Source organism: Humulus lupulus, chromosome 2 (assembly GCF_963169125.1).
Source record: "Humulus lupulus chromosome 2, drHumLupu1.1, whole genome shotgun sequence".
In the NCBI taxonomy this organism is placed as follows: Eukaryota; Viridiplantae; Streptophyta; class Magnoliopsida; order Rosales; family Cannabaceae; genus Humulus; species Humulus lupulus.
In genome coordinates this window covers 55,200,764-55,224,111 of record NC_084794.1, presented here as the reverse complement: position 1 = coordinate 55,224,111, position 23,348 = coordinate 55,200,764, and the positions used below count along the sequence as shown (strand labels likewise).

Below are 23,348 nucleotides of genomic sequence, written 5' to 3'. Positions count from 1 at the left end.
TTGGGTATTGTTTGTTTACATTTTTTTTTTGGCTATTTCAAACAGATCTTAGCCTATATTAGTGTGTTATTTTTGGTTTTTTAGAGAGATTTCGCGATTTGCGTTTTTTTGGATTTTTTGCAACTTTTTTGCTCGATAAGAGCTTGATAACGGTTCGATAGGGGCTCAATAGTATGTAAAAGAAGGTTCTTTTATGAGTTCAATGCTCCTCGATATAGTTCAATTATATCTCGATTGTTTTAGGCTTTGTGCTCGATGACAACTCGATAAGGGTTCGATTGGACCCTAGAATATTTGGTGTGGTTGTTTTCTCGATATGTGCTCGATAGAGACTCGATAATTGACAGATGGGTATGTAATGTTTAAAGTTCGATGCAGCCAAGGTTTTGAAAGGCGAAATCGCGAGGCAAGGCGTTTTCTCTTAGTACCGCGAGGCGTAAGCCTCGAGGCACAACAAGGCGTACGCCTCAACTATAAGAACAAATATTTTTTTAAAAATATAATAAAATTCATAAAATATCCTAAAATTCATAGAATTCATAACAAACAACACATAAATCCATATCAAAGTCAAAGAAGTACTAGTTATAAGTCTTAAAATCATAGATAAAATGCATTAAATCTCCGAGAACTCATCACTTTCTTCATCATCACTCTCATGAAATTGTATAGCTCGACCATCATCTCCATCTTCACTGTCATTTTCTCCTCCTTCAAATTCATCTTCCTCATCCAAATTCACTTCAATTGGTGCTTGATTTCTTTTCCTCTTCCTCGGTGCTAAACTTCCGCCCTCATCCTCAATCTCAATTTTCCCACCAACTTCGATTGCTTTACTATCACCATCCTCTTCATCATTTGGATTGGCTACCCATTCATCATCAGAAGAAACATTTTCAACAATCAAAGGATCATCATCCTCTCTTCGTGATTGTTTCTTAAAAAATTTGTGCTTCGACTTTTTGTTGTACATAATGTACACCAAACTATTCATCTTTTTTGTGCATAGACGATTTCTTCTCTTTGTGTGCACTTGATTGAACGTACTCCAATTACGTTCACATGCCGATGCTGAACAAGTAAGACCTAGAACTCTTGTTGCAAATGACTTGAGTTCTGGAACTTCATCTCCAAAGTTGTCCCACCATTCAACTATACAAATTAAAGACATGAAAAAAGAAGCAAAGTAATGAATAATTTTTTTTATAATATTAATATAAACTATAATAAAACAAAAAATGAGATAAAACTTTAAGTATTCACCAAGGTGGACGTGTTAAATATGATGTTAAGGATGATCTGAAGCCAAACAATCCTCGCTTGTATTTATACTCATCAAGTTGGGCATCGACCTTCACATATGTTTCTTGGTCGTTGATGAGTCTATCCATGCACTTATACAAACCAGTTTTAATCTCTAGATGCTCAGAAACATTGGGACTCCATCTGAATCAAGGATTCAAGTAATATGCAGTTGCATGCAAGTCGCAATGCAATTGAAACTCCCACTTTTGATCAATGATATCCCAAATCTCCTTATATGAAGACACGTCTCCATCTAAATTCTTTGCTATCTTTTCTTTTGCCTCATCCATAGCACCATAAATAAATCCCATTGCTGGTGTCCTCTCACCATCAACTATTCTTAAAACATTCACAAGGGGCTTTGTTGTTTTAATGGAATAAACCACACTAGGCCAAAATGTATTATCATTCATTATGATTTTCTTCACAGCTTTCCCTTCAGGTTTCTTTGCCCATGCACAACTCGACCATTCTTTTGAAACGAACATCATTTGTAGTGGTTGCTTCAATTGATGCATACTTTCTAAAGTTAGAAAGGCAGTGGCAAATCGTGTGACAGCTGGTCGAAGAAGATCTTTCTTTGCAAATTTTCTTGTTAAACTCAACACCCATTGATGGTTATGGATGAAATTGCTAACTCTCTTTGCTTTAAGCTAAAGCATTTTTATGTTGTGGCAATTCTCCAATTTTCTCAAGCATCAAATCAATACAATGAGCAGCACACGAAGTCCAATACAAAACTTTTTCTCTTCTCCATTAATAATCTTCCAGTTGCCTTGTATGCACTTGCATTATCAGTGATCGCCTGAATGACAATATCTTCTCCAATTTCTTCAACAACACCATCAAGTAATTCGAACAATTTTTGTGCATCTTTTACACAATCTGATGCACCAATAGTTTTCAAAAAAACAGTCCCATAGGGATTGTTAACTAGAAAATTGATCAGACTCCTATTTCTCATATCTGACCAACCATCTGATAATAATGAAACCCATGTTTGTTTCCATGTTGCTTTGATCTCATTCACAATTTCGGATGTTGTCTTCTCTTCTTCTTTTACTATCCAAGTCCTTATTTCATGCATTGTAGGAGCTTTCAATCCTCGACCATAATTCCCAACCGAACACAACATATTGAAATATGATGGGCTTCTTGCACAATTAAATGAGATCCCATTCTCAAAAAAGAATCTCCCAATATCTAAACAAACTTGATTTCGATGCTCTTTAGCACTCATTGGAGTCATTTTTATGGAAGTGGTCTTTTTTTCATTTTCATCATCTCCTTTATTCTCCATAAATCGATCCATAGGTCCTTCAACACCTCTAGAGCTACCGCTAGGACAAGAATTCACTCCCTCCAAAGGAGTTCCACTACCACAACCACTAGGTCCATCACCAAAGCAGGATCCACAATCCACCGCCTCATCAAACTTTCGTTGAGAAATAAATTTTGTATTTTCATAGTCTTTCAAATATTGACTTATCTTATCATTGACTTCTTTAGGTACTTTAGGACATGGTTTTACATCTTTGTGTGTGCAAGCAAGATGTTCTTTCACTATCTTCACCCCTCCCTTAATATCCTTACTACAAAAATTACACTTTAAATACTTGTATCCTTTTTTTCCACCTTTTTTCCGGCACTTCTATTTCAACACTATACTTCCAAGTAGGATCTTTTCTACTCATCCTTTCCCAACTTAAATTCAACAACTAAAAACATAAAATAAAATAAAAATTCAGCAACTTTATAACAAAAAATAAGAGAATTGAAAAACAAAAAATAGAGAAGATTGAAGAAATTATTTACCTCTCTAAAACAATCAACACTAGCCTAGTGGTTGGCTGGTAGCTGCTTTGACTATGAGAAAAAGAGGTGAAAAAAAAAATGAGATGATGAGTGAGGAGAGAGCTTCTTGCGTGAAAAGGAGAGAAATGAAGAGTGTGAGGGAGAGCTGAGATTAGATGATGGAGAGATGCTGCTGTGAAGCTGGAGAGAGGGGAGCCGCTGCTTGAGAAAGGAAGCTTTTGCGTTAAATGGTAGAGAAGAAAAGAGGGGATTGCCATGAGATGGTAGACAAGAAATTAGGTTTTTTTTTTAACTTAAAATCTGATAAAATAAGCCCAAACTTTAAGCCCATTTAGTTAAAAGAAAAGCCCAAAACACTATTTAAAAAAAGCCCCACGTGTGAGGCAATAAAACAGCCAAAAAGAGCAAAAACATGAGGCATACGCCTCAGCCCGCCTCGCCTCAGAAACATCTGCCTCAATCCGCCTCGCCTCAGAAACGTCTGCCTCAGTTCGCCTCACTCATGTGAGGCGTGCGCCTCACTGCCACTCTATGAGGCAGTGCCTCAGAGGCGTTTTTTCACTTCCTCGCCTCGAGGCGTACGCCTCAACCGTTTTTTAAAACCATGGATGCAGCTCGATTGTGGCTCGATGATGAGTACTCGATAGTGCTTGATAGGGGTTCGATGAAGGTTTTGGTTAGATATATGTTCGGTTTAAGAACTTTTAGCTTAATAAGAACTCAATAAGATCTCGATGAGAGCTCGATGGTAACTCGATAAAGTTCGATTGAAGCTCGATAATATTCTTTTTTCATGAATTTGTGAAAAATTGACAATTTTTTTTTTAACAATTTCTATGTTTTTTTCCAACACAGGTTCCATTGTCTACGTTTTTGTATTCTACAATGGTGTTTGAGAATTACAAGGGAATAAATGGATTTTCAAGGACCCTCAATGCATGATGATACCGATGGAGGATACTGTAACATACTTGCAACTTCTTGGCATATTGCACAAGGAACTTAAAATTGATAAACAAATGTATGGGTTGAAATTGGAGGTTCCTTACACATGCAGCGACCAACCGTTTACACCCGTTCATGTTGAAAGCGATTGGTGTCCGTGCTTTCTTAGGAGTAACATCTAAAGAAATGTTAGCTTTTTGTGTCACTCCTCTTAAGAAAATTGTCATTGCAGATCCATTTTCCACTCCCGGACATGAGGGAGCAACTGGTGCTTTAGGAGTTCCTATTGGTGACATGAGGGACAACCAGTATGAGTACGACCCCTATGTGAATGACGATTCAATAGATGAACATAATGAGGACTCAGGGTACGATTTAGAGGCATATTATAGTGCAAAAGTGCCGATTGACATGTTTGATGATTTGCAAGTTGAACAAGTACAAGAACAGCCAGTACGTCCTATTGCACAGGTGAACCCACCAAGTCAAGAACGTCGAACACCTAGCACCAGCTCTAGTCGTATAATAATACAGGTAACATTCCAATATGTTCAACAGAAGAACACAGAAGATGGAGTGCTCCCATGTTTACGAAAGAAGATATAATGACCTCTAGTCGATCTGAAACACCCTCATCCGGTGTACCGTTGGGAGAACTACACATTGGGAAGACTTTTGAGAACAAGATGGATTTGAAAACCAAAGCGGCTCTCTTCGCAATTAAGAATAATTTTGAGTTTATGGTTAAGAATTCTGGTACTGATGTGTTGTATATCACCTGCAAGGATCCTGATTGTGGTTGGAGAATAAGGGGGAAAAAAGTAGCGCGATCAGAGATGTTTGAGATCACTGTTTATAATAGTGTACATACTTGCTCTCTAGAATTGCGAAAAAGAACACTGTCAAGCAGCACCTTGGGTCATTGGGCACCATATCAAGAACAAATATGCTACTGATGGCACTAGCTACCCGGAAAACAGCATAAATGAGGATATGACGAATAATTTTGGGATCGATATGAGTTATATGAAGGCTTGGAGATGCATAATGAAGGCACTCGGTTATGTCAGGGGGACACCTGAAGAATCATACTCTAAGTTACCTTCTTACCTGTACATGCTGCAGCAAAAGAATCCAGGTACAATAACTAATTTTGTCACAAAGGATGGTCGCTTTCTTTACTGTTTCTTCTCACTTGGAGTTTGTAGAAGGGGATTTATATCATGTCGTCCTGTTATATATGTGGACAACACTTTGATGAAGTCAAGGTATGGTGGCCACATGCTGTGTGCTGCTGCATTGGATGCGAATAACCACATTTATCCAATTTCGTTTGCGATTGTGGACAGTGAGAATCATAATTCTTGGAAGTATTTCATGATGAAATTGAAGGAAGCCATTGGAGTTGTTGATAATTTGGCTTTTGTATCAGACAGACATGCTAGTATTATTCATGCTCTTGAGTTGGTCTTCCCTAATGCCTACAACGGTGCATGCTACCATCACATAAGTATGAATGTAATCGCTAAGTTCAAGATTGATCACTGTCACAAGGAGATATGGAATGCGGCATATGCATTTTGGAAGTCAAAATTTCACAGCTTCTTCAATAATATAAAGCAAATGGATCCTGTCGTAGCTCAAGACCTCGAGGGTATTGACTTCGATAAGTGGACTCGTGCTTACTTTCTTGGAAATCGATACAATATAATGACAAACAACTACGCTGAAAGCTTCAACAACAAAACCAGAGACGCAAGAACCTTCCCAATCACTACTTTTGTGGAATTCATTCGTTTCACAATTCAGTCATGGTTTGTTGCGCGCCGTGAGGAGATAGAGAAGTCCACACCCAAATTAGCAATAATATATGAGAAAGATATCTCAGGCATTGCAAATGATGCAAGGTACTTGAAAGTCCATCCTCTTGGACAGTTCAAATTTCATGTGGTAGACCCAGAAGGTGATGGTGAGGTGAATTTGATGACCAAACCATGCTCATGTGGCATGTTTCAAATAATGGGTTACCCTTGTGTTCATGGTGTGGCTACAACCATCATGCGCGGTATCAACATTTACTCATTATGTTCCCCATATTACACTACTGAGATGTGAATGGAGTCTTACAAAGAAAAATTTTACCTAACTCGCAACGAGGGCGATTGGGAAGTTCCCGAGAACATAGAGAAAATGAAAGTTGGGGTTCCCGTTGAGAAACAACCAGTGGGTTAATCGAAGAAGAAAAATGTGGGAAAAAGGAAGACAAATCGCACTCCATCGAATGGCGGAATCATTCGCAAAGAGCATAAGTGCAGTATGTGTGGTGGTCTTGGACACAACATGGCTACATGCAAAGCTAGGCTATATATTTTTTTTTTCCCATTTGGACTTGATGTATTAATAACTTAGCTTGTTTTCCCTTCTTTTTTCTTTTATTTTTCTTAAAAACTATGTTAAGCTCGATGTAAACCCGATGAGCTCGATTGTAAATCAACATGAACTTGATGTTAACTCGATAGTAGCTCGATAATATGGTTGTTAACTTAGCTTCTAAATTGACTTCAAATCTTAGCTTGATAAAGGTTCGATAATAGCTTGATTACGACGATGAAAAAGATATTGCTCGATATTAGTTCGATAATTGATCGATATGACTCGATATTAGTTCAATAATAGCTAGATAATGGATATGAAAATGATATTGCTCGATTAAAGCTCAAGATTAGTTTGATAATAGTTCAATATTGTTCAATATAGTTCAATATAGCTCGATAACAACCATATGAAAGTTACAAAAAAATGTGAACTATCGAACCCAAAAATAAAAAACTGCACATGTAAAGACCCTGTATGTATATAATCATCAAGGTAAAAAATTTTGATACCACAAATCTCTCGTCCACTTGTTCCTGAACACCTCTATATTTTCATCGCAGATGGTTTCCAGTGGAAGACCGACAATGAGATGCTCAATATGCTTGACATCATACACACTGCAATCTCCACAGTAAAAAAAATATAAACATAAGTGTACAGTACTAAAATTTTACTTAGAAACAAATATAGTATGATGATGATGTTTTTTACCTTCTTTTTGACTGAGTGAGCTCGCGTTTCTGTTTGCGGCACCATACGAATTGATACGAACTCTTTCCTGCTGCAGGAATCTTCAACATCAAGCTATCAGTGAACAATTTACTCTGCATCAACAGAGAAGGAAGCAACAAGCACCATGGATCATAAACACCGAAATGTCTTAATCATAAACAGTGAGAGTCCAACTAGAAATAAAAGCCTCAATGGAAAATCAATGTTGATGTTCATAGTTCTGGCACCAATATACATCTTCAACTCCTCCCCAAGATGCTAGAAACTGTTACTTGATGCCAGTCAACATGGACATAACGTCAAAATCCCACGTGTACTTTGTTTTGTCGGCAATTTTCTTGTACTGATCATATCAGGCAGGTATCACTTGTGAGAAATAAATGTTCATCACAACAGCATTCTGGCAATATCATGTGTTGTGCCGCATCAAGATGCTATAAAAAGAGTACGATATAAAAAGTTAGCAAAGACCAGCAGAAGGGGGTGAAAATAGTGCAGAAATGAATAAATCGAGTTATAATTGAGCTTATGTCGAACTAAACATCGAGCTAATCGAGTCCATATTGAGTTAATCTCAAACAGTAAACAACAGCTAAAGCATGTAACTATCGAGCTATATTGAGCTACTATCGAGCCATATTGAGCCCTTATACCCCTCATCGAGCTCTAATTGAGCTAACCTCAAACAATAAACAAAACGTAGTCAATACCCTTCCAATCAGGCTTTTATCGAGCTCCCATCAAACTCTATCGATCCAATATACCCCCATCGAGCTCCCATCGTACCCTATTGATCTAATATACCCCCATCGAGCTCCTATTGATCCTATATACCCTCCCATCGAGCTCCTATCGAGCTCCCATCGAGCTAAACTCAAACATAATTCCTTCCATTGAGCTCCCATCGAGCCATTATCGAGATACGTCCATCCAATGTAAGCCCCCATCGAGCTCCTATCGAGCTCTCATCGATCTCTCATCGAGTCAATGAAAACAGAACTTGTAAAATTGAAAACAAAACATAATTTCTTAACATAAGGTATAAATGGCTTACCCCATCATTGATCCACGACTGGGGTGTCTTCCACTTCAAAAACCACGACGGACCGTGATTCCCAGTCTTTACATCCCTCGGGGTCTTGTTGGGGATGTCTCCAAGCAGCCACTTGGAAACTGTCCTATGCTATTTGCGATTTGACTTCTTTAGAGGGTCCAACACCTGTGTAGCCTCCTCTTCTGGTGCAACTGCATCAGTGTGAGGTATTTTCCTCGTGAGATCAGTGTAGTTCTCAAACAAATGTGGCTTGTGTCTTTGGCGTCTAATCCTCTGAAATTGAACCCCAGCAACTTCCTTAGGGTTGGCAATAGCGACTCCCGGAGTCGTAGCATCAGGTGTCACAATGATGGTGGGAGGCGTGGTTGGATCATCAACATAGTCCAGAGGAATATCTAGTGACTTTGAGTTTGAATCTTCCTTGGAGCCCCTCAGTCTCTCCTTAATAAACGTCAGGATCTGACTGACTGCGTCCAGGATCACTGACTGGTTCTTCAGAAGGGTCTCCTATAGACCCTCGACTCTGTCCAACAACTCGATCAACTCAGCTAGCACAGGGGCTAAGACTGGGGCTGGTGCTGGGGCTATAGTTGGGGCAACATGAGGGGTGGGACCGGCAACCTCCTCCTCCTCTGGGACAGTATCATCAAATATCTTCGCTGCTTGAGAAACTATCTCGACGACTTTCTCAAAAGTTGCATCCTCTTCCTCATCAGCCTCCTTGGGATCTTGGCCAAGCTCGGGATAAAGAGGAAGATCTCCATCTGTCATAGATAAATAAGAGTCCTTTTCAATTAGTCAAGGCTTCAACATCGGAAGGACGATCAACTGCAAACAGCATAAAACATTTGGTTAACTCAAATAATCATAAAAGATAAGCATATAGATAAAAATAATTGGTTAATGTCAATCAAATATAACTTACATTCTATTTCGATAACATCGATGAGAGGACAGACTTGGTGAAATCCTTATTCTTCCGATGCGACCAACTAAGCATCCTCAGGACCATGTTTCCCGAGTTCACAGCAAACTCCGTCGCAAGTTGCCGAATAGCTTCTTATGCCCAGTATTGTAAGGTCGAGGCATAACCATACATATTGTACTTGGACTCTTTCTGCACCTTGGCATCCTTCTTGTTCTCATAGTTGGCATTTTGCTTCAGCATGTCCTTCTTACAAGACTGTAATAGCCTCCAGTAAAAGTACTTCCCCAATGAATAGCTGAAGAAGTAGTCTACGTCCTCAACCATCTTCAGAATATCTCGCCATATATGCAAATTGCTCTCTATGGCATTCAGAACCCCCTCAACTAACAAACAAAGACCAAGCTTGTGTACATCTTCCACAATAGTACAAGTCTTGAAAGCATTGTTCACTTGTGAGAGTTGTACTTTCTCAACATCAATGAAATACTCTTTTATCAAGCGGTCGCTGAGATTACACTCCTTCAACTCTTTTGGTGATGGGAAGCGACTGAAATTCAACCCCATCACTAGGGAAAACTCTCCCAAGCCGAATCTACAAGACTTCGACCCCAGAAAGAAATGCACCTTATCTTCATTATTACTGGAAAATTTTCCTCAAAAGCAGCTGATGCACCAAAACTCCTAAGAAATTTAACTCCGAAGCAAAAAAAAAAATCTGCTTGAAAGGGGATTCCTTAGCCCTTTCTATCAGCCCGAGCTGCACAAACCTACTCTTAATGTCCTTTAAAGTGCTACTACCCTGATATGTGACTCAACCAGGAAAGTGATCACTAAACGGAACAAGCAACTTAGGCATCTGCAACAACACTTGAAAAAAATTGGTAAGAAAACAGAATGTTAAACAGAATCGGGAAAAAAATCAATAAAATTTCATCAAAAACTGAAATAAACACTGTCATCAAGCTTATATCGAGTTGTTATCGGGTAGTATCGAGCTCAATCGAGCTATTCATAACCCTATCGAGCCAGTATCAAGAAACTATCGAGTCTATCAATAAAATCATATTATGTCTACATAAAGAACCATCAAACGTGCATCGAGCTACAATCGAGCCTATCGAGCAACATCGTCCCTAAAACTATCGAGCATATCGAGCAATTTGCACTCATACTATCGAGCTCATATCGAGCACCTATTGAACCATTAATACTACCCTATCGAGCCTACTATCGAACTAATATCGAACCTATCGAGCAATTTACACTCATCCTATCAAGCTCATATCGATCACTTATCGAGCCATTCATGCTGCCCCTATCGAGCCTACTATCAAACCAATATCGAGCAACTGGTCTGAACCCAGAAAAAAATCGCACAATATCTACAAACTCATTCCCTTCCACAGATCATAGAGCCCATATTCCAAATGAATGACTTGTTTTTCGATTAAATAGGAAGTGGGTATTCGAGATCTAACCTTGGATTTGATTGGGAGGAAATCGTGTTGTTGTGGGCCGTCGGGGTCCAAAGGATTGTGTTGTCGTGGGTTGCCTGAGATGCTCTCGACGAGGTATGGGGCTCGATAGGGGTTGGGTATCGATGGGGTTAGGGCTCGACAGGGGTTAGGTTCGATGGGAAGTTGGGATTTCTTGTGAGAGAGAGAGAAACCGAGTGTATAGAGAGATGTAAAAAAAATTGGGTAGAAAAATGGGAGGGGTATTTTGGGTAGATGAGGAATGTTTTGCATCAAAATGAAATAGTTCATAGTGGTGATAGTTTTTTTGTAATAATAGACACTATTATGCATGAATAGTGAAATTTCCCATATAATATGAGCCTATCCCAATAAGTTTAGGGCAACTTAATAACATTATCAATGTCCCAATCTTTTTACTCAGTCTCCCAGCCGACACTCACTCATCCCACTCACACACGACAGACTCCTGCCTCACCTTCACTCTCACCCATCATTTATTGGTCACCGTCTCTCTCTTCCCTCACCTCACGGTGCCGATGCAAGGTTATGGACCACGATCTCTATCGTACGACTCTTTCTCTGTATAAATATATATATACTAGAAAATATAATCACATTTCGTGCTACCTTCTGTAATGATTAAAAAATATACATTTTAAATTTTTTTTGGGGAGATTATGTGATAGGGAGTAATTTTCACTCTATCCATACAACATGCTCCTTGTATGGACACGTAGAGGCATTTTGACCATAGTTTTTTTATGATGGTGTTTATTGTATGACAAATAATTAAAGTGTCGAAAACAAAGTTAAAACAACTTGTTATATGCGTACTTTTATTTATATATATATTTATTATTATACACTTTTTTTTTATAAAAAAAAATCTAAATTATTTATAAAGAAATTTATATTTTATGTAATGGTTATATTAGCCAGTTACCTTTTATTTTTTAAAATGAATTTTCAGACCTCGTGTTTTGTTAAAAGGTTAAAACTAAGAATAGATAGATCGATTATTTGAACAATCAATTTTGACCAATTACTTGTTTTGACATTTTATTTTTAAATATTACCCTTTGGACCATGTATGTATTCAAAATGTTAAAAATTCTTTATAAAAAGTAAATTATATACATAATATGTTTTGTGTAAGAGTTAACACTATTTTGAGTCTTTTATTTTAGCCGACTACCCGTTTGGACATTTTATTTTAAAAAATTAACTTTTAGACCTTATGTTTTGTCAAAATGTTAAAAATATGTATATATGTATAGACTATTTGAACCACATGTATTTTGGTTGATTACTTATTTGGAGCTTTTACTTTTAAAATGGTAAAATAAATTACTAAAAATTTGTCAAACAAAAAGTTAGTGTTGAATTTTTTAGAAATAATATTTGACTAAAATAGTGTGGATCATAAACACAAGTAGATTAAAACATATTTTCTTTTATATAATTATGTTGTAGTTTAATTTTTAAGTCATTTAAATATATTTATTTATAAAAAAGTAGAATAAAAATATATTTTTTTCAGAAAAAATGAGAAAAAAAACAAAAAAATAGATGAAAGATTTAGAGAAATTTTAGAGTGTCATATCATCTTATTGAGACTCTCGTTTATATATATGTATATTTTTTTTTAAAATAGAATAAAAAATATTTTTTTGAAAAAAGTTAAATAAAACAATGAGAAAAATAGGAATAGATATATCGATTATTTGAATACTCAATTTTGACCATTTACCCATTTTGACATATTATTTTTAAATATTAACCTTTGGACCATGTATGTATTCAAAAAGTTAAAAATTATTTATAAGAAGTACATTATATACATAATATGTTTTGTGTAAGGGTTCACACCATTTTGAATTTTCTATTTTAGCCGATTACCCGTTTGGATCTTTTATTTTAAAAATCAACTTTTGGACCTTATGTTTTGTCAAAACGTTAAAAATATGTATATATATAGATAGATTATTTGAACTACATGTATTTTGGTTGATTACTTATTTGAAGCCTTTATTTTTAAAATGGTAAAATAAATTATTAACAATCTGTCGAACAAAAATTTAGTATTGAATTTTTAGAAATAATATTTGACTAAAATAATGTGAATCATAAATATGAGTGGATCAAAATATATTTTCTTTTATATAATTGTGTTATAGTTTAGTTTTTAAGTCATTTGAATATATATTTATTTATTCTTTCAAAAAAAATATTCATTTATAAAAAAATGGAATAAAAATATATTTTATAGAAAAATTTGAATAAAAAAAAGAAAAAAAAAGAAAATAGATGAGTGATTTAGAACAATTTTAGAGTGTCACATCATCTCCTTGGGGCTCTCATTTATAATTTTTTTTAAAATAGAATAAAAAAATATTTTTTTTAGAAAAAGTTAAATAAAAAATGAGAAAAATAGGAATATAGATATATCGATTATTTGAATACTCTATTTTGACCAATTACCCGTTTTGACATTTTATTTTTAAATATTAACTTTGGACTATGTATGTATTCAAAATATTAAAAATTCTTTATAAAAATTAAATTATATATATAATATGTTTTATATAAAAGTTCACACCATTTTGAATCTTCTATTTTAGCCGAGTTCCTAATTGGACCATTTCTTTTTTAAAAGAAATTAACTTTTGGACCTTATGGTTTGTCAAAACGTTAAATATATATATATATATAGATAAATTATTTGAACCACATGTATTTTTGTGATTACTTATTTGGAGCCTTTATTTTTAAAATAGTAAAATAAATTATTAAAAAATTGTCGAACTAGAGTTAGTATTGAATTTTTGGAAATAATATCTAACTAAAATAGTGTGGATCATAAATATGAGTGGATCAAAATCTATTATCTTTTATATAACTGTATTGTACTTTAATTTTTAAGTCATTTAAATATATATTTATTTATTCTTTTAAAAAATATATATGTTTATTTATAAAAAGAGTAGAATAAAAATATTTATTTTTAGAAAGTTTTGAATAAAAAAATTAGAAAAAATAAGAAAATTAGATATAGTGATTTAGAGCAATTTTAGAGTGCCACATCATTTCTTTGAGGCTCTTTTTATATAAATACTAGAGAATATAGTGGTGCCAGGTGCAATTTTTATATTAATTGAAAGGATATATATTTTGAAAAAACTTTTCTTGAATTATTATTAAAATATACTTTAAAAAATTCTAAAAAATTGTTTGAATTTTTTTTATAAGAAATTATGTAATTTGTTCCTAACATTTACATTTTCAAATATTAAATGGTGGGATCTAGATAAAATAATTATTTTGGAATATTTTTAATAGTTGTAGAAGTTACCATCACAATAAAAGGGTCATAATCTTTCTTGTACAAATTTTGGATCAAACATCTCCCCCAACTTCCTCAATAAAGTAATCTTTGATGTGACCAACTACATATACATAAAAATAAAAATAAATTAATAATGTAATAATAAAGAGAAAAATAAAATATGGTATATTTAAAAAAAACTTTGTTACACCCAGATTTCGAGACTTGAGGTTGTGACCTCGAAAACTGGATTCGTCAGGTGTGAGCTCGCGATAGCTAAAATACATGTTCGTAATCTAGACGCCAAATCCTCAAAGCAGGTGGCAACCTCGAAGATAGGTAGCCTCGAAGTCCTTATAAGCTCGAAAAGCAAAACATCGGAGTATATCCATTGTCGGGTAGCCTCGGATCAAGTGGCCCGAGCTTGGCATGGGTGTGAGCTCGGACTAAGGCAGCCTCGGTGATATTTACCCACTCCGAGCCGGTCTTGGGGAATGTAATACAACTCGTACTTTACTCAAAGACCTAGACTGACATGATGTGATTGTTGATCTCGAATGGCTTAGTGAGTCACCTGAGGAGACGCAGTCCATGCATTCAAGAGATATTTATTGTTGTAACTTCCCTACAATAAAGGGATATTAACTAGTCGGTTATATGCCCCCTGGTCTTCAGGGGACGTTTCCTTGCATATAGGAGTTACAAACTTTAAAGTAATTAAATTTATTAATGTACAGAATAACTTCCTGAAACGTGTGGGATTGTATTCTGAGATCTCCTCTATAAATAAAGAGGTCATGTACCTTTGTAAAGGACGGAAATTTTGTGATCTTGAGAGAATCTCTGGAGAATTCATCCCTGAAGAATTTCCAGAAATTTCCTAAGTTCTAATAAAAAAGACTTGTAGACTAGGCATAATTAACTGCTGAACCACGTAAAAAACTCTCATTGTTTTACTATGTTATTCTTGCCATAGTTTTTATTGTTTACGTGCTCTACATTTTAAGTTGAAGAAAAATGGCGTCAACAAACTTAGCTACAATAACAAACATATTTATGTATATATAATATTACTTTTATTGATTATCTTATACTTACTAATTTGTTAAAACTTTGATGTATCTTTTGTTCCAACCATCTCAACCAATCTCGATATCACTCACACCACATAAACATCCGATAACATTTAAAATATGATAGAAAAATAAGATGAAGATGTTATAATATAATTGACAATAATTATTATTATTATCATCATTATTATTAACATAAAAATTGAAATTTAATAAAATTAATTACTATTAATATAGAAACTAAAATATAATTGAATTACTCCATCACTATTGACCTTATTATTAATATAAAAAATAAAATAAACTAGAATTAATTACTACTATTATTATAAAAAATGGAAGAAAAAAAAAGAGCGAATAGAGAGAGTAAAATGTAGAAATTTTGATATGCCACATCTACTCTTTGGGTACCTATAGATAGAAAATAAAATAAAGTGGAATTAAATAATATTATTATTAAAACTGAATAAAAAATAGAAAAAAAAAATAAAATAGAGAGAGTAAATTGTATACCTTTGTAGGACTTGAGCACAAAATTGTAGAACTTTGAATTACCTTTGTAACCATATATAGATCATTAAAAACAAACATTTGAGTAAAAAATTACTATTTTATTACTAAAGCATTGAAAATTTCAGATCAATATCATGTCAACTTCAAATTTAACTTACTTAATATATTACTCCTTAGAAACTGTACATATTAATCCCTTAATCCCTCAAATAATTCATAAATTGAAAGAATGCTTTGGAACAATTGTAGAGTGTCACATCATCTTCTTGATGCTCTCATTTATATAAATACTAGAAAGCATAACTGCGCTTCGCATAATCTTTTGTAATAATTAAAAAATATATTGTTACACCCAGATATTGAGATTGAGGAATTATGATCCCAAAATCTAGGCTCGTTAGGTGTAAGCTCGAAATAAGCACAGTCGGTATATGATCCTTCAGTCAGATAGTTTCGCTGTAAATGACGACCTCGTGAGCTCGAGGAGTGTGTAGCCTCGAAGATGCTTCGAGCTTATGAGGTAAGCTCAAAATAGCAAGAGTTCAACAGTTGTATATATTTCCTGATGCATATCTTGCCCTCAGACAAGATGGCTCGAGCTCGAATGTGATGACTTCGTCAATGGTTACTTGTTGTGAGCATAGGCGAAAAAAGATGACGAGCTCGTGATAGAAAAATAGTCTCAGAGGTGTAATGGACTCAGCATCTGAGCTAGTCGGTTACGTGTGAATGTATTTATTATTGTAGAATCCCTATGTTTAAGGGATATTATGTAATTTGTTAACCAATCCTACGTTTTATGGGATGTTACGTAGAAAATAATGCATTAAGTGGAATTATATCATTTGATTCATAGAATATCTTCCCGAAATATGTGGGAACGAATTCTGAAACCTTCTCTATAAATAGAGAAAAAAACTCCATTTGTAAAGGATGGAAATCTTGAGATCTTGAGAGAAAACTCTGGGCAACTATTCTCTGAAAGTTTCCAGAAGACTCCCAAGCGCTTATAACACAGACTCGTGGACTAGGCATATTTAACTGCTGAACCACGTAAAAAGATCATGTTTTCATCTTCTTATTTCATTTCTCTAATATATTCTTGTTTAATTTCTCTCCTTTTTAAGTTGACGAAAAACGACGACAACAGTTTGGTGCTTTCGTTGAGAGCCATTAAACAATGCGTGAGTCTGTTTATTCAGAGAGCCTCCCGGGTTAGCGATGGCAGCGAATGATCCCAATATACCCGAGGAGGAAATTCTAGATGAAGATGAAAACCCCCGATGGCCTCGAAAGCAGCCTATGGTGAATGCTGATCCCGATGAGAGGAGTGACTCGTCTAACTCCCAGGGACCACCTGCTCCCAGGGCCGATGAGGATATGTACTACAATCCCGAGAGATATGTTCCAATCGTGGAGCTCGAGAATCGCCAACGGTGTAAACAGTTGGCAGAAGCTACAAAACTCAATGAAGAGCTAGTCAAACTAGCTGCAGAAGCACAGACGGCTCAGGCCCCGCCTCCGCAAGATACCCAGGCTCTGCCTCTGCGGGACACTCAGGTCCCACCTCATAGGCCTAGGGGGCGACCTCGTAAGAACGCGACCACCAGAAGGGCGGAGCAAGCCCCACCACCAGCGTCACATTTTGTTCCACCGAGACCTCGGAGAAGTAACCGGGCTGAAGATGCTGCCAACCCAACTGCAGAGGCACAAGCAGGAATAGGAAATAACTGAGCCCCCCCAGTGGCTCAGACCCAAAATCCTGGTGCCATGCAGAATGTACCAGCGCCTGATCGGGCGAATTCGGGGCCATCTAGGCCCCCACAATGGAAGGCAGCCACCTTCTCCAATAAGGCACCCGTCGTTGCCAATAAGGCACCCCTCACCAGTTCGAAGGGATCCATGACCGGCCCACCAAGATAGGGGTAGGCGAGCTGGGCGTAGACATGGAAATAAAGAAGATGCTCGAGAGCGTAGGGATCTTCATCCTACGAGGAGCCAGATGTCACGGTCTCAAACTATTGAGACGAGGAGATTGACATGAAACCCATCTCGTAATAATCATGCAACGAGTCATGTCAGCGAAAGCTCAGATTACACTAGGTCCGTGAGTATATATAACACGGGGCCCAGAAATGCCGGAAATCGAGGAGATCATCCAGTTCTACGGGAACATTTAAACCATAATCGGGGACGTGAAAATCCCCCGAATCTAGATCTACGAGATCATCTGAACGGTCGCAAGCAACCAATTTACAATCCTGCACTGAGACGAGGATCTGGAGTTGTAATCAACGATAACCAGCTCCCTCCGGTCTAGGCCAGGTTTCCTGTAGATCTAGTCCAAGAGAGGATTGAGCAGTTGGAGAGAGCATTCAGGCTCTTGCAGAATGAGCGCAACCGTGAAAGGGATGAAGAGTTCGATGAAGAACTCGAGCCATTCGCCCCGCATATCTCTAACACTCACTTCCCTCAAGGGTTTAGGATCCCTCATGTCCCACCATTTGACGGGAATTCCGATCATTTACTTCCAAGTTCCAAGTGTGTTATAATTTATAAAATTTGGACTTTTGCAGTTTGCTTTGGTTTCTCTTTTGAAGAAAATGGCCATTGATTATCCATACCATACAATCTTTTAGGTAGTTATTTTTATTTTGCTTGGTTGAAGTGGCTAGAATTTTTTTTGCATTGATTGGTTTATTTATCTATTTCTTTTGGGGGGGATGGGGTGGGGGGTGTCTAACTCTAGCTTCTAGCACTTGCCAATGGTGATCGTATTAAGGACAAGCAACGCAGTAGAAACTCGTTTGTGGTGGATATGGATAAAAAACTTGCCGCAGAGAAGCTTTTAGAAGAGCTGTCAACATATCATAGATCTACTATCAGACAAGTAACTTAAATTTTATTCCATTAAGTACTTTTATATTCTATATATAGTTTCTTATCTACATAAGTAAATGTTGTTTACATTCTCATAGTTATATGCATGTATTCATTAATGAATGTAGATGAAAAAAATGGTGGAGATCTATATCAAACTAGCAGAACTTGAAACAAGAAGAGAGGTTGGTGAAATAGAAATAAGTGAACTTTTGCATCTATTTAAACGTACAATTGTGGAATTATGAGGTTCGCCATGTTTCTCTTGGGCCTAGTGCTATGAAAGTGGGGATAGATCTTGTGAAAAAGAATGATGCATTTCTGTGGAGGCCTTCAACAATTATGTCTACTATAGAAGATGTTATAGGTAGTATAATTGCATGGCCAGCTGATAAAGTCATAATTAGGTAATTAACTTTTTTTATGTACTCTTTTAGTTTACTATTAACTTTAAGTTGAAGCATTAATTATTTAAATTTTGTTGTAGCTAAGCAAATGGACTCACAACAAAGACAAGTGCACAATGGATGATGAATTGAAGGATGAAGCAAGTTTCATGCATGGTTTACTTTTGTGTATCTTGTAATGTTTCTGTTTTTCATTTTTGAAGTAAAAATTGTTTAAGATTATAAAACTATATTATGTTATGCTTTCAAACTTAAGTTAGAACTAAGATCTCATGAAGTAGACACATTCATGGTTTGAATTAGTTATTGTTTTATGTAATACTTATGGTTTATCAATCTATGGAGAATTACATTTTATGATTAATTTTAATTTTTTTTTTATCAAAATACAATAATGAAAATCTTTTAATTAAAAAAAAAAACCTTATAAGTATCCTTATCACAATAAAATTTAAAATATATTATCCAGACTAAAGTAACAAAATTTTATTACTGGACTTTTAATATGTTATGATTTCGAAACATATTACAAGCGTAACAAATCGTTATGATTTGTATAATATAACAAATAAAAATGCTATCAAAATAATCAAATGTAACAGTTGAAAAGTGTTATGCATAAAGTATAAGATTAAACTTCAAATTTATAACCAAATACTCTAACTAAATGTTGTTGTTTGAATATTATAGCAACTAAAAATGTGTTATTGAATAGTTTAAGATAACATCGAACATAACATTCGAATACTGTTATAGAAAAGACAGGACTTTTAATGACAGGGGCTATATTAGCGTTTTCAGAAGCGTTATCAATACTCCCGGTTAGCAGTTTTAAGTGTTATGAATACTATTTTTTCTTGTAGTGTATCTGGACTGGCTATTCCTCACTGGATAACTTAACCTCTAATTCCAGATTCTCATAATTCAACACATGAGTCTCATCAAACACATGTTTTCCTCAACATGAAAACATGAAATACACTGTATACGATCGACCCCAAAGTAACCTGACTGATCCTATCTAGGATTTCAAACAGTCCTTACTAATCTAGAGCTCAACTTGCCCTTATTTCCTCACCCCTTTCCATGGTGACATTCTAAGGAAGATACAGTCTTCCACTTGGAACTCCATGTTCCTGCATTTCAAATCATCATAACTTTTCCATATACTCTGAGAAGTGAGCATCCAAGCTCTAACCTTATTAATAGCTTCAATGATCCTTTAAACCACCTCAGGATCCAAATATAACATCTCACCCATCTATTTCCAATGAATGGGCGATATACATTCTCTACCATACAACATCTCATAAATTTCCCTTCCAATAACTTGATAACTCTCTCTGATTTACCATCAGTCTGAGGATAATGAACTGTACTAAACTCCAACTATATACTCATTGCCTTCAACAACCTTCCCCAAGACTTGGAAGTAAAAACAGGGTCTTCATCTGATAAGATAGACCTCGAATTCCATGGAGGCGCACTACCTCTCTCACATAGAGGTCTATATATTGATCAACTGTATTACTTGTCCTTACTGATAGAAATGAGCTGACTTAAATACTGGTCCATAATGACCCAATCCAAATTACGTTGGCCCACTATCCTGGGCAGCCCCACCGCGAAACCCATCGTGATGTTTTCTTTACTTACATTATAGAATACACAAAGGTTGTAATGGCCCTACTAGTTCCTAATACTCTGTCTTGACCTGCTAACAAGTTAAGAACTTTGCAATGGATTCAGTTACTTCCCTCTCCATCCCAGGCCACCAATATAAAGCTTTTAGACTATGTTACATCTTTCTGATGCCTGGATGAAGAGAATAAGAGGGTAGTATAAGATTCACCTAGAATCTCCCAATTTATTCCAGTGTCCATCAGATTCCAAATCCAATTTCTATACCTTTATAAACTCATACCTGACCCTCCATAATCCTTAGCTAATCCAGCTAAGACTTTCCCCTCAGTTCTTCCCATCTGTGGGTCACTTAGCTGTTCTTCCTTTGATCCTCTCTAAAAGAGTAACTTAAACGTAATGTTGCCACCTGGCCCACCAGTAACTCCACTCTAGTTCTAGTCACACTCTTCAAATCACATGATCCATAGGAAATCATCTTTTCCCTGCCACTTAGGTGTCTTAACAACCTACAATCTGGTTCTGATCTGTAAAAAGACTCAGAACTCTTCCACAAAACACATGTAATATCCTACCCGTCCAAGGAAACTCCTACCCTCTAGGCATTCCTTGACCTTGGAAAATCTCCAGCTGAGAGTATACCACAATATCGTTAATCAAGACGATCACAAACCAATTCAAATATTCTTTGAATACTCTATTCATCTAATCAATCAAAACAACTCAACATTAATCAAATCCTCAAAACATAACTCAGCACTCCCAGTGTCCATAACTAATATAGAAGGCAGTCTTCTGTCTATCCTTCTCCCTGATCTTTAGCTGATAATAATCAGATCAAAGATCCACTTTGGAGAATACCATCTTACTCAATAACTGAGCCTTTAGTTTTTACAATTCTATTGAAACCGTCTAATATAGTACCCTAGACCTAGTTTCGATCCTGGCACCAACCTAATCACCATTATATCTCTTTATGTAAAGGTAATTCTGATAAATCCCTTGGAGATACATCCAAAAACTCACAAACTAATCCAGACTATCCTGGTTTTACTGGCACAACCTAAGTGGTATCCACCACTATAACGCCCTACTACCCAGGGACCGTTACTGTGTGTAATTTAAACAGTGCTAAACTTGCTAATTGAGCCATTTGGCCATAATTGTGTAACTAAGTATGATTAACGGTTTAGGATTAAATTTTTTGGTTAAGATACAACATTTCACTAAAACGTTTATTGTATATATTGGGATCCCAAAAATATAATTTAAATGTTAACTATAACAAAAGATTTACAACCAGCCGACCTAAGCAGCAAAATAGGGTTTAACCTTAGTTCCTCTTTAAACCCTCGGCCGTGGCAGTCGAGCAGCCGCATATGTACACATCGTCACCTAAGCTCTCCAACTCAAGGATGGTCCAGCTTTCTTTTGCCTTTACCTGCACCGCATAACACCCGTGAGCCGAGGCTGAGCAAGAAAAATCAATATGCTCATGAACAGTAATAACATGTTACTAAATCATAATAGGCATGCCTAGCAATAATAGCCCTATTAATGCATTCAATAAGTCCGAATAATGATTGTGGATCCTGCCCTCCTGTATGGATGACTATCAAGTCAATCCTAATCAGATGAGTGATTAACACTTTGAGATTCTGATAATCATGCTGGGGCTTGTAGCCCTAATCAGATAAATGACTGGTGAGTGAGTCACGAACTTGAACTAGACAAGTGACTGATGAGTAAGTCACAAACTTGACCAGACTGGGGGGCATAGCCTATCAAAGAAAATTATAATACAAGGATACTTCTGGCCCACTGTCAAAGCATATGCATTCGAGTATGTCAAGGAATATGATAAATGCCAGCGTTTTGCTACAATTCCGCGAGCTCCACCATTAGATCTAACAATGATGACATCCCCATGGCCATTTGCGGTATGGGGAATCGATCTCATAGGTTCGTTGCCAACCGGCAAAGGTGGTGTAAAGTATGATGTGGTCACGGTCGATTATTTTACAAAATGGACCGAGGTCGAACCCCTGGCAACGATTACCTCGAAAAAAAGTCCTAGACTTTGTGATAAAAAAACATCATTTGCTGTTACGGAATGCCAAGGAAAATAGTATCAGATAACAGTACTCAATTTGATAGTGAATTATTTACCCATTTTTGTGAAAAAAAATGGAATAATAAAAAGGATTTCATCCGTTGTCCACCCCCAAGCAAATGACCAGGTCGAAGCGGTAAATAAAACTCTCAAAAGTTCTATGAAGAAGTAGTTAGAAGAAGCTAAGGGAAAATGGCCCGAAGAGTTGCCCCAAGTTTTGTGGGCATATCGAACTACAACTCGCACTTCAACAGGGCATACCCCTTTTCCCTGGCATATGGGTGCGAGGCCATGTTACCAATCAAGGTTGAAATACCCATGATTCGTAGCCATGCTTATGATCAAGCCTCGAACCAATCCCATCTCAAAGTAAGTTTGGACCTTATTGAAGAAAGGATAGACGAAGCTCAACTGAGAAATGCAGCATATCAGCAGCGTGCTACCCGATATTTTAATAAAAAGGTTTGGGAGAGGAAGTTCAGATTGGGAGACTTGGTGTTAAGGCGTGTGTTCCTGGCTATAAGGGACCCGGATGCTGGCGTACTTGGACCTAGTTGGGAAGGACCTTACAAGATCAAGTCAATTATTCGACCTGGCATCTATAAATTGGCGAGATTAAATGGAGAATTGGTACCACGAGCTTGGAATGAAGATCATCTACGACCTTACTATCAATAGTGTAGGAATAATGTCTCATTGTAACCAAGCATGTCTGTTTTTACAAAAAAATTATTAATAAAATATTCGATTCTGATCAAATCTC

General features: G+C 36.2%; 2 protein-coding genes across 2 annotated transcripts; both read right to left on the bottom strand.

Annotated features, from left to right (window-relative positions):
* Positions 1-616: 616 nt before the first annotated feature.
* On the bottom strand, positions 617-1,823 carry LOC133814277 (uncharacterized). Its single transcript, XM_062247264.1, has 3 exons — positions 1,510-1,823; positions 1,406-1,446; positions 617-1,152 (listed from the first exon to the last, which is right to left on the bottom strand). Exons 1-3 carry the CDS (start codon positions 1,821-1,823, stop codon positions 617-619), a joined length of 891 nt encoding a protein of 296 aa, XP_062103248.1.
* Positions 1,824-2,008: 185 nt separating this feature from the next.
* LOC133814276 (uncharacterized) lies at positions 2,009-2,999 on the bottom strand. The gene is made up of 2 exons (XM_062247263.1): positions 2,941-2,999; positions 2,009-2,897 (listed from the first exon to the last, which is right to left on the bottom strand). The coding sequence occupies exons 1-2, from the start codon at positions 2,997-2,999 to the stop codon at positions 2,009-2,011; spliced, it is 948 nt and encodes a 315-aa protein (XP_062103247.1).
* Between the last annotated feature and the right edge of the window lie 20,349 nt (positions 3,000-23,348).

Excerpts from the sequence above, each read along its gene's own strand:
- LOC133814276 (XM_062247263.1), bottom strand. The coding sequence starts at position 2,999 with ATGAGTAGAAAAGATCCTACTTGGAAGTATAGTGTTGAAATAGAAGTG. Across the intron at positions 2,898-2,940 it reads ATAGAAGTGCCGGAAAAAAG|TAAGGATATTAAGGGAGGGG; the intron begins GTGGAAAAAAAG and ends TAATTTTTGTAG.
- LOC133814277 (XM_062247264.1), bottom strand. The coding sequence starts at position 1,823 with ATGCATCAATTGAAGCAACCACTACAAATGATGTTCGTTTCAAAAGAA. Across the intron at positions 1,447-1,509 it reads TGGGATATCATTGATCAAAA|ATGGAGTCCCAATGTTTCTG; the intron begins GTGGGAGTTTCA and ends TCCTTGATTCAG. Across the intron at positions 1,153-1,405 it reads GCATCTAGAGATTAAAACTG|TTGAATGGTGGGACAACTTT; the intron begins GTTTGTATAAGT and ends TAATTTGTATAG.